Here is a 16,515-nt window from a genome sequence, read left to right on the forward strand (position 1 = left end):
TAGCCTGACTGCCATTAGGTACCGAGATGAGATCCTCAGACCCCTTGTGAGATCATATGCTGGTGCGGTTGGCCCTGGGTTCCTCCTAATGCAAGACAATGCTAGACCTCATGTGGCTGGAGTGTGTCAGCAGTTCCTGCAAGAGGAAGGCATTGATGCTATGACTGGCCTGCCCATTCCCCAGACCTGAATCCAATTGAGCACATCTGGGACATCATGTCTCGCTTCATCCACCAACGCCACGTTGCACCACAGACTGTCCAGGAGTTGGCGGATGCTTTAGTCCTGGTCTGGGAGGAGATCCCTCAGGAGACCATCCGCCACCTCATCAGGAGCATGCCCAGGCGTTGTAGGGAGGTCATACAGGCACGTGGAGGCCACACACACTACTGAGCCTCATTTTGACTTGTTTTAAGGACATTACATCAAAGTTGGATCAGCCTGTAGTGTGGTTTTCCACTTTAATTTTGAATGTGACTCCAAATCCAGACCTCCATGGGTTGATAAATTGGATTTCCATTGATTATGTTTGTGTGATTTTGTTGTCAGCACATTCAACTATGTAAAGAAAAAAGTATTTAATAAGATTATTTCATTCATTCAGATCTAGGATGTGTTATTTTAGTGTTCCCTTTATTTTTTTGAGCAGTATAGTTATTGATGATCTGGTATTCCATCACGAAGCCCTTATAGAATAAATAAAATAAGGTATGAAAGGCCCTAAAACTATTCTCTCTCATCAGCATGTGGTTCCATACACAGTGTGTTTATGACAACACAATGGCTTGTAGAACGACGGTGTCATATGTGTTATCCCTTGTGGGATCAATAAAGTCTTATTGAATTGAATTGACTTCTTCTCCTGGGTTTTCTAATGGGATAATTCCAGACATCTACGTTATGTTTCACACTGATCTTGATGTATGTATATCTATGGTCTCTTCCCTCAGGATCCTAGACTTCCGGAGAGTGCCCCCGGTGGCGGGAAGACTGGTCAACATGACCAGGGAGATACGGGATGTGACCAGGGACAAAAAGCTCTGGAGGACTTTCTTCATCTCCCCAGGTAAACACACTGCTACTACGTTCTGACAACAATCCCACAACATTCCCACAGACTACCTACGGAGTACGGCAAACTCAAAACTTAGATTAGATATTTCTTTATTGTCGGTTTCTTAAACATAACTTATTCCCACTATGGTTAGCGTTACTATGTGATCCTAGCTACAGCAGTAGTTGAGGATAGTTTCCATACTTGTGACCAGGGAAAACTCTGGTTCCTAGCTACTGTGTAGGCCTGTAGATGAATCAGACTGGCTACTTAGATTAAAACTCTGGTTCCTAGCTACTGTGCAGACCTGTAGATGAATCAGACTGGCTACTTAGATTAAAACTCTGGTTCCTAGCTACTTTGTAGACCTGTAGAAGAATCAGACTGGACATTTATATTTACCTCTAGTCAACAGTAGTGTGTTGTGTATTCACTATGCCGTATACAGCTTAGTTGAGTTTATTTGCAGGAACGACACAGAAAAACACAGCATCTCCAGGGAGTCCCCCAAAACACACACACACACTTCAAAAACCTTTCTGAAAACAAGCAACTGCAAAGCACAATAATTCACCAGAAAAACTCCTATTTAGAAGCTGGATCCAAGTCCTCCCCTAACAAGGAGTCCCATAAATAATTCCCTTTAGCTTAGTGCTTCAGTGCTGGGCCAGTGGTGGCGAGGAACACAGACAGACAGACAGACAGACAGACAGACAGACAGACAGACAGACAGACAGACAGACAGACAGACAGACAGACAGACAGACAGACAGACAGACAGACAGACAGACAGACAGACAGACAGACAGACAGACAGACAGACAGACAGACAGACAGACAGACAGACAGACAGACAGACAGACAGACAGACAGACAGAACTACACACACACACTGAACTACACACACACACTGAACACACATCTGTCAAAGGTAACCTAATCATCCTCATAGATGAGTTGTTAAAGCTCTTGTCCAACAGACGGACAGAACAATCTCAAGCCCTCTGTCTGTTACTTGTCCTTCATTCAGTCCTTTCAATCCCACTTTAAATGAACTGAGTGAAAACCCAGTGTTTTTCATGATGCTGATACAGGCATGTACATGTAGACTGGTTTTAAAGGGACTTAGCAAAGAGGCCCTTTACATGAAATTGGAAGTTCAGTATGTTGCAAAATAATGTTTGATGGTTCCCCACCCAGACATGAGGTGGTGGCTAAAGTTAGTTACATTTTGTAGTGGCTCTTTCATGAAAAGCCAACAACGGATTCCAGTTTCTCCTGGCCCATAGACTAAGTAACAATGTGAGGAACCATCTAAGATTAAGTTGTAAAATAGTGAACTTCCCCTTTAATGTAAAGGGCCGTTGCTGAGTTCTGAACTTCTAAAACCTGTCTTCAGACTGTCTGTTAGATCCCCATGCAGCCCAGTGAACAGCTATGTGGAATAACAGAGACCATTCTATCTGACAGGAGATTACTGCTACACTCAGACAGTTTGCTGGCTCAGCACTCGCCTCCCTACCTCCCTGAACCCAAGATTAAGAAACCAATACCAGTCTGGCTCTACAACACCCTGCCAGCTTCCTCTCCTTACCTCTCTGTCTGTCTATCTGTCTCTCTGTCTGACTCTCTGTCTGTCTGTCTCTCACTCTTTCCCACTCCCCCTCTCTCTTTCTCGCTTTCTCTCACCTTTCAACTTTCTCTCTCTCTCTCTCTCTCTCTCTCTCTCTCTCTCTCTCTCTCTCTCTCTCTCGCGCCTCTCTCTCCCACACACACACACACACACACACACACACACACACACACACACACACACACACACACACACACACACACACACACACACACACACACACACACACACACACACACACACACACACACACTGTCCCCCTCTCCTCTTCCCATGCTCCCCTGCTGCCATCTAAAACCCAGTGTTTTCCTCTCTCCCCAGCCAATAACATTTGTTTCTACGGCGAGTGCTCCTACTACTGCTCTACTGAGCATGCTCTGTGTGGGAAGCCGGACCAGATCGAGGGTTCTCTGGCTGCCTTCCTGCCAGACCTGGCCCTGGCCAAACGCAAGACCTGGAGGAACCCTTGGAGACGATCCTACCACAAACGCAAGAAAGCAGAGTAAGAGACAGACACTCCTTCCACAAATGCAAGAACATGCATATACCCTTATAGAGAACAAGGAAGCAGAGTTAAACACACAGCCTTTATCCTTATAGAGAACATGAAAGCAGAGTAAAACACACAGCCTTTATCCTTATAGAGAACAAGGAAGCAGAGTAAAACACACAGCCTTTATCCTTATAGAGAACAAGGAAGCAGAGTAAAACACACAGCCTTTATCCTTATAGAGAACAAGGAAGCAGAGTAAAACACACAGCCTTTATCCTTATAGAGAACAAGGAAGCAGAGTAAAACACACAGCCTTTATCCTTATAGAGAACAAGGAAGCAGAGTAAAACACACAGCCTTTATCATTATAGAGAACAAGGAAGCAGAGTAAAACACACAGCCTTTATCCTTATAGAGAACAAGGAAGCAGAGTAAAACACACAGCCTTTATCCTTATAGAGAACAAGGAAGCAGAGTAAAACACACAGCCTTTATCCTTATAGAGAACAAGGAAGCAGAGTAAAACACACAGCCTTTATCCTTATAGAGAACAAGGAAGCAGAGTTAAACACACAGCCTTTATCCTTATAGAGAACAAAGAAACAGAGTAAAACACACAGCCTTTATCCTTATAGAGAACAAGGAAGCAGAGTAAAACACACAGCCTTTATCCTTATAGAGAACAAGAAAGCAGAGTAAAACACACAGCCTTCCATAACTGTGTACCCTTTATATATAAGGTCACCTCACACCCCCTGATTACACCAGTTCACTGGGGTTCACCAGATGACACCTCATTACACAAGGTGCCATGGCATGCCTTATCAGGAAGTGACTCAGCAGGAACAGCCAGTTCTCTAAGGAAAACACATTCTCCAGATCCCCACCTCTGATATAAATAGGTAGATTGGTGTTGCAGGAGAAGTAGCAGCTCATTATAAACTGAGTTAGTTGCCCCGGGAGACAGGGTCTTCTCTCACTTCCATGTTCCTGTGTTCTTTGATTACGTCAACAGAGTGCAAAGAGAGAACATGGAATGACTCCATCTACCTTCTTTGATACTTTCACTGTCTATCTATCTGTCCATCTCTGCCTTTCACTGTGTCACTGTGACTTCATCTCTTTCACTTGATTTGTCACTGTGACTTTCTTACTTATACTCTCCTTTTTTACTTGTCACACCTTGTCTCCTCCCCTTCTCTCTCTCTCTTTCACTTTCCCCTCTCCCTCCCCTCTCTCAGTCTCTCTCTACCCCTCTCTCTCTTTTTCACTCTCCCTCCCATTCACTCCCATCCGACCCCTCTCTCCCTCTCTCCTTCTCTTGTCAAGTTGCTGTGTGCCTCCCTGCTTTCGAGCAGCAGGGGTCTGTCCTTAACAACACACACAAAGCACACACAGGCATGCAGGCAAGCAAACACACACACATACCCACACATCATGGCTCGACAGGAAGGGAGGGGAGCTGCCAAAAGGAACTGGACCAAACAAAGCCTCTCACACTATCTAAATGTCACTCTCTCTCTCTCTCTCTGTGTGTGTGTGTGTGAGTGTGAGTGTGAGTGTGAGTGTGTGTGTGTGTGTGTGTGTGTGTGTGTGTGTGTGTGTGTGTGTGTGTGTGTGTGTGTGTGTGTGTGTGTGTGTGTGTGTGTGTGTGTGTGTGTGTGTGTGTGTGTGTCCATGTGATTGGTTGTGTGGTCAGGTGGGAGGTGGACCCAGACTACTGTGACGAGGTGAAGCAGACTCCTCCCTTTGACCGTGGTTCTCGTCTGCTGGACATCATGGACATGACCATCTTTGACTTCCTCATGGGTGAGGACAGAAGCTCCATTACACGCTATTCCCTCCACTGCACTCTATTCCCTATATAGACATTCTTGGTGAATAGGGGTCCTCTTTTCCTATGTATATTAATGTTGTTTTCCTCTGTATCCAGGTAACATGGACCGGCACCATTACGAGACTTTTGAGAAGTTTGGAAACGAGACCTTCATCATCCATCTGGACAATGGAAGAGGGTGAGGAGAAAACACAACACATCTCAACTCTTTTTAATCTGTTCTCTAGACGGCTGGTAATGTTGATTTGTCACATAGCCTTCTAAAACTCTCTTTCATTAACTTCAGTTCTGAGTTGTTACACTAAGCAACAGCACATAGCAACAGCTCAAAGCAACAGCTCAAAGCAAAGGCATAACAAATGTTTTAAAGGTATTTCTAAGGTCTGGGGTACGCGGTGCATTTCAGAATCAAGCTACAAAGGCATGTGGCAAACTCTCAGTCCCTGACTGTCACACTCAATGGGAAGGGAATGTGAGTGGAATGTTCAATGAGAATAGAATGTTCAGGACTCTGGAGCTTAGCTTTCAGTCTGATGGCTTCTTCACTGATCCTGAGAGAGGTACTGCTGTTGGTGACTGTGAGACAGACTGTGAGAAACACAGACCAAGGTGTTGTATTATCAGCCAGTGAGTGGTGTTGCTTGGCTCACCTCTCTCCTCTCCTCTCTTTTCTGCTCCTCTCTTCTCTTCTTTGCAGGTTTGGGAAACACTCCCACGACGAGCTCTCCATCCTGGTGCCTCTGAGCCAATGCTGCAGGTCAGTATCTGTTACTTTACTCTCTCTCTCTCTCTCTCTCTCTCTCTCTCTCTCTCTCTCCATCATAACACACCCTCCTGTGTAAACTGCTTGCTTGCACAGTTTCACTTTGTCATTACTAAGTATAATTAGTGTGCATTTCTTCGTTTCCCTTTATATTCCTAGTATCCTTACTAGATTTACATGTGCATCCCTTTTTAACAAGTCCATCTGTAAAGTAAGACCTCTTGCCTCTCCCCCTTCCTCCCTTTACCCGCACTTCCACCTCCACTCCCTCTCTCCCCTCCTCCCTTTACCCGCACTTCCACCTCCACTCCCTCTCTCCCCTCCTCCACGCCCCACAGAGTGAGGAAGTCGACCCACTTGCGTCTGCAGCTGCTCGCCAAGGAGGAGTACCAGCTGAGTCGTCTGATGGAGGAGTCCCTGCTGCATGACCGCCTCCACCCCGTCCTCATCCAGCCCCACCTGGAGGCCATGGACCGGAGGCTGCGCCTGGTGCTCCAGGTCCTGGCTGTCTGCGTGGAGAAGGAGGGCTACAGTAAAGTGGTGGAGGTGGACGACCACCACTGGGCCAGAGAAGCCAGAGGGGGCAGGGACACAGCCACCCACAGGAACCCAGGGCACAGGTAGTGAGGCCTGGCTAGTAAGAGAGGGAGATGGGGGGTGGAGGGGTGGTACCCCTGCTTCTCCCGCTTCTCCCCATCCTGGACCTCCAAAGAAACTACCGCAGATGGTGAGCCAACCATGGGTGTCTGGTCTCACGGAGAGACTGACTGGATCCTGTGACTGTGCGGGAGCCGCCATTTTGAATTCAGTGAATTCCGAGACTTGCCGTCAATGCCTCTATGGAACCTCCCATGTACGTGTGTTTATATATAGGTACTGTTGGTCCACAGATATAGCAGTGAGCTGAGGAGAGAAGAGGCCTGGTCTTTGCTAAGTACCAATGTTTTATTACTTCTCTTGGACATGATAAATAGGGACCATTTTGGTTTTACTTTGTTGGTTTTCTTATTTTATGTTTTCTGGGTTGTTTGAATGCGAAGGCTATCATTGTTTGCTCGGGTTAACACTAAGCTAGCTACAGTATATTTGTGTTACACAACCAAATTAGATTTTACTTTAACAAGTTAAAATGTGGTTTGAGCTTTATTTATGCACAGTAACTGGAGGAATGGAATAGAAGGTTTATAAAGCTTTAATTTTAAAGGGAGAGAATGAAAAGAATATAGTATATTATTTATGATGAATGTCAGTATGACCGGTATTTATCAGTTGCCTCCATTTTCAACCCATCACTATCTATGACTATGCTATAGGCCTCCATTATACAAGAGGCTGTTTACAGTACAGAAATTACCTGGTATTTACTAAGAAATTATATGGTAAAATGGTAATTGTACAGTAATACCCCATTAATTACTACATAAAGTACTCATTTAGTACTTTGGGATTCAAACAAGCATTTATATATACACCATTTTGATCCAGGTAGTTCCCAATTGTGGTGAATATTAAGCATAAAGTATAGTGAAAGCCCCAGCTAGAACTCAGCGATGCCACATAGTTTCCTTATAAGCACCACCTAAATACCAGTCGAAGCAGTACACCATTAAAGAAAGTGCTACCGGTTTCCTTTTCAATAACGCTTTCAGTTCAACTTAAATTCAGTGTTCAAAGCCTGGATGGAAGCAGCTCTCTTAAACAAGGGCTCTTATAGAAGCACCTCTCAGCAGCCCAGAAGTTGAATAGTGTTGAGTGCCCTTGCCCTCGTCCATTAAAATTAGATATCATTCAATCTTTCCATTTCTTTTCATCAAAGCCTTCCATCAAAATGTGTCACTCGTTCATGGTTGGCACTTAAGATAATTGCTGCCCCATTTATTCAGAAATTCTGCATTTTTGACTGATGAACTTCTAAATCAATGCTTTGCTGGAATGGCTGGAATGAAAACATGCTGCGTGGTATACTAGGACATGTTTTCAAGGACATGAGAATGGCCTTTACAGGAAGTTGTGATAGATGATGACAGTGTGACTGACATGGCTGAAATGTTTGTGTTTGCTGAGATCTCACATTAGCTGAGCCTATCTGTTCTGGTCTCAGCTTGCATGGCAGTCCTGGCTTACAGGATGTGGAGATAAAGGGTACCTCCCAAATTACATCATATCCCCATAGGGCTCTGGTCAAAAGTAGTGCACTATATATGAAATAGGGTGCCATTTGGGATTCATACAAATAATAATAATAATACAGGACTATGTAAATACTGCCATGAGAGAATATCAATCTGACACTATTCATTTAATTGGCCTTCGAGGTCTTGGTAAAAATCCCCATATAGCTGCATATCATGTAACAAATGAGATAAATACATTATCTCATTGCTTTATCCCCACATGAGATTGTTTTATTACCAACAATCTCTCACCAGTTTTGCTCACACTTCACGCAGCCTCAAGTTGACATCAGTAACACCGAAATGATTATTTTGGAGATCGAAATAGTCTAGTCTCTATCCATGTGGCTGTAAAGATGGGTTGGAACTGTGATTACAGTGTATACCAGTATACAAGTCAGATGCACTACCCCGTTGTCATGCCATTCATCTTTCATACCAACTAAAGTTACCATTACAACACCAAACAAATGTAAAATGCAGTGTTCTGTTACAATCCAGGCTACACAGTGTTCCTGTTGCATTGTTCAATGCTTTTCCAAATGAAAATAGGATTTATTGACGTGTCAACATTTAAAAATGGATGTGGAAATAAGGGGTATGTTCTAAGGTTGATACTAATTATGTTTTGGTACTATTTAATGTTATGTCCATTTTATGATCTGAAAAGCTGTCTTTGATTGCTGGAAGTGTTGAGCTCAATACAGGCGTTCTATATTCCACCAATAGCCCCTAGAATCTGTCTACGTATGGCTAACCATGTGCCTGTGCAACGTTGGGTATACTTGAATGTTTCGGGTGGCCATACGACCAGGACTACAACTACATAGAGTTCACACTACAGCCTGTGTGACCTGGATCCTCAGACTAAGTTGAAAGAGTTAACATTATACATTTACGTTTGAGTCATTTAGCAGACGCTCTTATCCAGAGCGACTTACAGTAGTGAGTGCATACATTTTTGCATACTTTTTTGTACTGGTCCTCCGTGGGAATCGAACCCACAACCCTGGAGTTGCTCTACCAACTCAGCCTTCTCCTCCCTTCATACAGCAGCAGTTAAAGGGTTAACTCAGCCCTGGGCGATTTTCATATTGTCACTGTAAATATCTATAAATATATTGGAAGACCTAAGAGGCTGCAGTGCTGCAGCGATACGCTTCTGTTCTGTTTTCTCCTATTGCGTTGTTGCTGTGAACATCTGTTTGCTAAATGATAAAGGTGTGCAATAAAAAAAATGTACAACAAAGAGTGTGTGTGTGTGTGTGTGTGTGTGTGTGTGTGTGTGTGTGTGTGTGTGTGTGTGTGTGTGTGTGTGTGTGTGTGTGTGTGTGTGCGTGTGTGTGCATCCGTCAGTCTGTGTGCATGAGTGTTTGCACATGTGTATGTGTTTGCGCATGTGTGTGTGTGTGCACGAGTGTGTGTGTATCTATCCTTGGAAGGGGGTCAGAATATGAAATAAGAATTAAAGAGATATTTTAACGTCTGGCTAGAGGATCAATGCTTGGCCTGAATAAAGAGAGAGAGGGAGGTCGGTTGTGAATATGCATTTTTCAAAGCCCTAGAAACGCAGCCAGCCATCCACACAGACCGTCTGGAGGTACTGTATGAGTATTATATTCGAAGTATCCTGACCCCTGACGTCTTCAGCTGCACTCTGACCCCGGACGTCTTCAGCTGCACTCTGACCCCAGACGTCTTCAGCTGCACTCTGACCCCAGACGTCTTCAGCTGCACTCTGACCCCTGACGTCTTCAGCTGCACTCTGACCCCAGACGTCTTCAGCTGCACTCTGACCCCAGACGTCTTCAGCTGCACTCTGACTCCCTGAGACTCGACCCAGCTTCCCCCCTTAAACTGATACCTCAGCAGCCTCCTGCAGAATCACACATAGACACATAGGATACTTATACACACTCTCTCACACACACATACACACTCACACACATAGACTTAGACACAGACTTACACACACACTCTCTCATACACACACACAAGCATTCACACACACACATAGACTTAGACACACTAAAACACACTCTCTCTCTCTTACACACAGACACACACTCTCTCACACACACAGTCACACAGTAATCTGAAGACTGCAGTGTAATCTTTTCGCTGAGTGTTTATCTCTAAGCTTCTCTCCTTAAAGGTATTATCAGCATCATCTTGTTCTTCCGGGAACTTGAAGCTCCTCTACCTACAGCTGTTTGGATCACTGGCTGATCAACTTGTACTTTCAGCAACAGCAGCTGTTGCGTAATGGCATAACCCCAATACTCATGGTTCAATAGAGGGTTCAGGATGATAATGCATTTGGCAACTAGAAGGAGAACAGCAATAGTCTTTCTGGTTGATTTTACTGGCTTGAAAGCATATATGCATAATCAACACCCAATAACTTCTCCCTGTCCCCATCGCAGACCATCCTTCACCAACCCTCACCTGGCTAGAATCACAAAATAGGTAGTACACTAACAAGCCCTCTACAAGGTCCTGAAACCTAAAGATTAGATATTGTCGTCATGTCCTATCATGAACAGGATATCACTTATGATGTGAATGTCTGCTCTGATGTCATGTCTGATGTCATGTCTAATGTCATGTCTGATATCATGTCTGATGTCATCTCTAATGTCATGTCTGTTGTCATGTCTAATGTCATGTCTGATATCATGTCTGATATCATGTCTAATGTAATGTCTGATGTCATGTCTAATGTCATGTCTGATATCATGTCTGATGTCATGTCTAATGTCATGTTTACATTTACATTTTAGTCATTTAGCAGACGCTCTTATCCAGAGCGACTTACAGTAGTCTGATGTCATGTCTGATGTCATGTCTAATGTTTGATATCATGTCTATTGTCATGTCTCATGTCATGTCTGATGTCATGTCTGATGTCATGAGTGTTTTGTGGCTATTGACATGCCTTGGCTCTGGTATCTTGTCTGAACAAACATTATTCTATTGAGAGGTCTAGTCCTGAGTATCCTGTATTTATCTGTGTTTGATTGTGAGGCCTAGTCTTGGTATCCTTTGTTATCTGTGTTTACTGACTGACCTTGGTATCCTGTATAAACTGTCACTCTCCAGGTTCACTGGGTTGCCAGATCAGGATGCAGGAAGAGGTGGACAGCCCATCGGCGTTGCTAGGCAACACAGTGTGAGACCATAGTGACGGCTGTGGTGTTCAGCAAACAGACAACAGATCCCTAATGTGAGGATCAGCCGGCTAATACCAAGCTCTACAGCCTGGTGCCCAAAAACAGCAGTTTTAGTTAAAAGACCTGTACGGTGTCCATATTAGGACAGTCAGTCTCAGCAGGACAGTCTTATAAAGGAGGTTTAACTCATCTTTCTCTGACTTCATTGACATAGCCTTCTAAAGGATGGAGCAATGGTACTGTACAAGGGAATCTACCAGGGTTCAATTAAAACAATTATGGATAGGATTTATGCAGTGCTTTACCGGAGGTTCAAAGTGTTTTATATTGTATGAAGGGGGGAATTCACATCACCCACCCCTAATGGTGTCTTCCATGGTAAGCATAAGACATCAAGCATGTGAAGAAAGTCCACCAAAGAGCATAGCCAAGCCACAATGAGCCCTCCATTCTTGCTGTACGTGTATCTTCATTGAACACCAACATCACTAAATGAAAGTCAAGGATGTTGGGACAACAGCAATTGAATGACTTGAATGGGAAAGTCCATTCCAGTAATTGTATGTCTGTGGTGGAGACACCTAACGTGAAAGCATCTGAATTGATTATGTCTTCTATGACTAGACAGTAGAGGAAACCCTGTAGTGAGGATGGCATTTGGTTCTGTTTAGCATCTGTGCAGCAGAGTAGGCTGATGGGAGGAGCTATAGGAGGACAGGCTCATTGAAATGGCTGGAATGAATGGAACGGAGTCAAACATGTGGTTTCAATATGTTTGATGTGTTTGATACCATTCCATTTACTGCCTTTCCAGTCTCAAATAGGGCCCGTCCTCAAATAGGTCCTACCACCAGCCTCCTCTGGTGTGCACTTACTGCAAAGCTGCTCTTTGAGACTTTGTTTGATAGGGAGCGTGAGGAGACTGCTACGGAGCGCGAGGAGACTTCTGGGAGTGTGAGTAGACTGCTAGGGTGGATGAGGAGACTGCAAAGAAGGATGAGGAGACTGCTAGGAAGGATGAGGAAACTGCTTGGGAGCGTGAGAGGACTGCAAGGGAGGATGAGGAGACTGCTAGGGAGGGATGAGGAGACTGCTAGGGAGGATGAAGAGACTGCTAGAGAGTGTGAGGAGACTGCTATGGACGATGAGGACACTGCTAGGGAGCGCGAGGAGACTGCTAGTGAGCGTGAGGAGACTGCTAGTGAGCGTGAGGAGACTGCTAGGGAGTGTGAGGAGACTGCTAGGGAGGATGCGGAGACTGCTAGGGAGGGTGAGGAGACTGCTAGTGAGCGTGAGGAGACTGCTAGGGAGCGTGAGGAGACTGCTAAAGAGGATGAGGAGACTGCTAGGGAGGTTGAGGAGACTGCTAGGGAGGATGAGGAGACTGCTAAGGAGGATGAGGAGACTGCTTGCGAGGATGAGGAGACTGCTAAGGAGGATGAGGAGACTACTGGGGAGGATGAGGAGCCTGCTAGAGAACGTCAGGAGACTGCTAAGGAGGATGAGGAGACTGCTAGGGAGGATGAGGAGACTACTAGGGAGGATGAGGAGACTGCAAGGGAGGGTGAGGAGACTGCTAGGGAGGATGAGAAGACTGCTAGGGAGTGTGAGGAGACTGCTAGGGAGGATGAGGACACTGCTAGGGAGCATGATGACACTGCTAGGGAGCATGAGGACACTGCTAGTGAGCATGAGGAGACTGCTAGGTAGGATGAGGAGCCTGCTAGGGAGTGTGAGGAGACAGCTTGGGAGGATGAGGAGTCTGCAAGGGGGGATGAGGAGACTGCTGGGGAGGATGGAGAGACTGCTAGGGAGTGTGAGGAGACTGCTAGGGAGTACGAGGACACTGCTAGGGAGCGTGGGGAGACTGCTAGTGATGATGAGGAGTCTGCTAGGGAGGATTAAGAGAGTGCTAGGGAGGATGTGGAGACTGTTAGGGAGGATAAGGAGACTTCTAGGGAGCGTGAAGAGACTGCTAGGGAGGATGAGGAGACTGCTAGGGAGGATGAAGAGACTGCTAGAGAATGTGAGGAGACTGCTAAGGAGGATAAACAGTATGCTAGGGAGGGTGAGGAGACTTCTAGAGATGGATGAGGAGACTGCTAGGGAGGATGAGGTGACGAATAGGGAGGATGAGGAGACTGCTTGGGAGGATGAGGAGACTGCTAGGGAGGATGAGGTGACTGCTAGGGAGGATGAGGAGACTGCTTGGGAGCGTGAGGAGACTGCTAGGGAAGATGAGGAGAAAGCTAGGGAGGATGAGGAGACTGCGAGAGAGGATGAGTATACCGCTAGGGAGGATGAGGAGACTGCTACTGAGCGTGAGGAGACTGCTAAGGAGGATAAGGAGTCTGATGAGGAGGATGAGGAGACTGCTAGGAGGATGAGGAGACTGCTAGGGAGGATGAGGAGACTGCTAGGGAGGATGAGGAGACTACTAGGGAGTGTGGGGAGACTGCTAGGGAGGGTGACGTGACTGCTTGGGAGGATGAGGAGACTGCTCGGTACGAGGAGGAGGCTGCTAGGGAAGATGAGGAGCCTGCTAGAGAACGTGAGGAGACTGCTAAGGAGGATAAGGAGTATGCTAGAGAGGGTGAGGAGACTTCTAGGCAGGATGAGGTTACTACTAGGGAGGATGAGGTGACTGCTTGTGAGAATGAGGAGACTGCTAGGGAGCGTGATGAGACTGCTAGGGAAGATGAGGAGACTCCTAGGGAGGATGAGGAGACTGCTAGGGAGCATGAGGACACTGCTAGGGAGGATGAGGAGCCTGCTAGGGAGGATGAGGAGACAGCTTGGGAGGATGAGGAGTCTGCAAGTGAGCGTGAGGAGACTGCTAAGGAGGATGAAGAGACGGCTAGGGAGGATGAGGACACTGCTACTGAGCGTGAGGAGGCTGCTAAGGAGGATAAGGAGACTGTTAGGGAGGATGAGGAGACTGCTAGGGAGCATGAGGAGACTGCTAGGGAGGATGAAGAGACTGCAAGGGAGGATGAGGAGTCTGCTAGGGAGGATTAAGAGAGTGCTAGAGAGGATGAGGAGACTGTTAGGGAGGATAAGGAGACTTCTAGGGAGGATGTGGAGACTGCTTGGGAAATTGAGAAGACTGCTAGGGAGGATGAAGAGACTGCTGGGGAACGTGAGGAGACTGCTAAGGAGGATAAAGAGTATTCTAGGCAGGGTGAGGAGACTTCTAGAGATGGATGAGACGACTGCTAAGGAGTATGAGGAGACTGCTTGGGAGGATGAGGAGACTGCTAGGGAGCATGAGGAGACTGCTAGGGAAGATGAGGAGACTGCTTGGGAGGTTGAGGAGACTGCTCGGGACGAGGAGGAGGCTGCTAAGGAGGATGAGGAGACTGCTAGAGAACGTGAGGAGACTGCTAAAGAGGATAAGGAGTATGCTAGGGAGGGTGAGGAGACTTCAAGAGATGGATAAGGAGACTGCTAGGGAGGATGAGGAGACGACTAGGGAGGATGAGGAGACTGCAAAGAGGATAAGGAGTATGCTAGGGAGGGTGAGGAGACTTCAAGAGATGGATAAGGAGACTGCTAGGGAGGATGAGGAGACGACTAGGGAGGATGAGGAGACTGCTTGGGAGGATGAGGAGACTGCTAGGGAGGATGAGGAGACTGCTTGGGAGGATGAGGAGACTGCTTGGGAGGGTGAGGAGACTGCTTGGGAGGATGAGGAGACTGCTAGGGAGCATGAGGAGACTGCTAGGGAAGATGAGGAGACTGCTTGGGAGGTTGAGGATACTGCTCGGGACGAGGAGGAGGCTGCTAAGGAGGATGAGGAGACTGCTAAAGAGGATAAGGAGTATGCTAGGGAGGGTGAGGAGACTTCAAGAGATGGATGAGGAGACTGCTAGGGAGGATGAGGAGATTGATAGGCAGTGTGAGGAGACTGCTTGGGAGCGTGAGGAGACTGCTAAGGAGGATAAGGAGACTGTTAGGGAGGATGAGGAGACTGCTAGGGAGCATCAGGAGACTGCTAGGGAGGATGAGGAGACTGCTAGGGAGGATGAGGAGTCTGCTAAGGAGGATTCGGAGAGGGCTAGGGAGGATGAGGAGACTGCTAGGGCGCGTGAGGAGACTGCTAGGGAGGATGAGGAGACTGTTAGGGAGGATGAGGAGACTGCTAGGGAGCATGAGGAGACTGCTAGGGAGGATGAGGAGACTGCTAGGGAGCGTGAGGAGACTGCTATGGAGCATGAGGAGACTGCTAGGGAGCATGAGGAGACTGCTAGGGAGGATGAGGAGACTTCAAGAGATGGATAAGGAGACTGCTAGGGAGGATGAGGAGACGACTAGGGAGGATAAGGAGACTGCTTGGGAGGATGAGGAGACTGCTAGGGAGGATGAGGAGACTGCTTGGGAGGATGAGGAGACTGCTTGGGAGGGTGAGGAGACTGCTTGGGAGGATGAGGAGACTGCTAGGGAGCATGAGGAGACTGCTAGGGAAGATGAGGAGACTGCTTGGGAGGTTGAGGAGACTGCTCGGGACGAGGAGGAGGCTGCTAAGGAGGATGAGGAGACTGCTAAAGAGGATAAGGAGTATGCTAGGGAGGGTGAGGAGACTTCAAGAGATGGATGAGGAGACTGCTAGGGAGGATGAGGAGATTGATAGGCAGTGTGAGGAGACTGCTTGGGAGCGTGAGGAGACTGCTAAGGAGGATAAGGAGACTGTTAGGGAGGATGAGGAGACTGCTAGGGAGCATCAGGAGACTGCTAGGGAGGATGAGGAGACTGCTAGGGAGGATGAGGAGTCTGCTAAGGAGGATTCGGAGAGGGCTAGGGAGGATGAGGAGACTGCTAGGGCGCGTGAGGAGACTGCTAGGGAGGATGAGGAGACTGTTAGGGAGGATGAGGAGACTGCTAGGGAGCATGAGGAGACTGCTAGGGAGGATGAGGAGACTGCTAGGGAGCGTGAGGAGACTGCTATGGAGCATGAGGAGACTGCTAGGGAGCATGAGGAGACTGCTAGGGAGGATGAGGAGACTGTTAGGGAGGATGAGGAGACTGCTAGGGAGCTTGAGGAGACTGCTAGGGAGGATGAGGAGACTGCTAGGGAGGATGAGGAGACTGTTAGGGAGGATGAGGAGACTGCTAGGGAGCGTGATGAGACTGCGTGTGGCGTCACATAAGTACCTGCAGTCATGACTCACTTTAACATTTACCACAACACATGCAAACGTATGTAAGCTTTATTCCATGTTGGTGTGTAATGGTCTGTGTGTGTGTGTGTGTGTGTGTGTGTGTGTGTGTGTGTGTGTGTGTGTGTGTGTGTGTGTGTGTGTGTGTGTGTGTGTGTGTGTGTGTGTGTGTGTGTGTGTGCGTGTGCGTGTGCGTGTGTGTGCGTGTTTATGTGTGTGTGTGTTAATTTGT

General features: G+C 47.0%; 1 protein-coding gene across 1 annotated transcript in view; it reads left to right on the plus strand.

Annotated features, from left to right (window-relative positions):
* The window catches only part of LOC106606596 (extracellular serine/threonine protein kinase FAM20C), a 73,517-nt gene extending 64,314 nt beyond the window's left edge, over positions 1-9,203 (plus strand). Inside the window, exons 5-10 of the mRNA XM_045715555.1 lie at positions 951-1,066; positions 3,009-3,189; positions 4,880-4,989; positions 5,114-5,195; positions 5,715-5,774; positions 6,119-9,203. Coding sequence (XP_045571511.1) covers positions 951-1,066; positions 3,009-3,189; positions 4,880-4,989; positions 5,114-5,195; positions 5,715-5,774; positions 6,119-6,404 — 835 coding nt within the window. The 3' untranslated portion in view covers positions 6,405-9,203. The remainder of the gene's footprint in view (positions 1-950; positions 1,067-3,008; positions 3,190-4,879; positions 4,990-5,113; positions 5,196-5,714; positions 5,775-6,118) is intronic.
* The last annotated feature ends 7,312 nt before the right edge of the window (positions 9,204-16,515 follow it).

This window comes from Salmo salar, chromosome ssa03 (assembly GCF_905237065.1).
Source record: "Salmo salar chromosome ssa03, Ssal_v3.1, whole genome shotgun sequence".
NCBI lineage: Eukaryota > Metazoa > Chordata > Actinopteri > Salmoniformes > Salmonidae > Salmo > Salmo salar.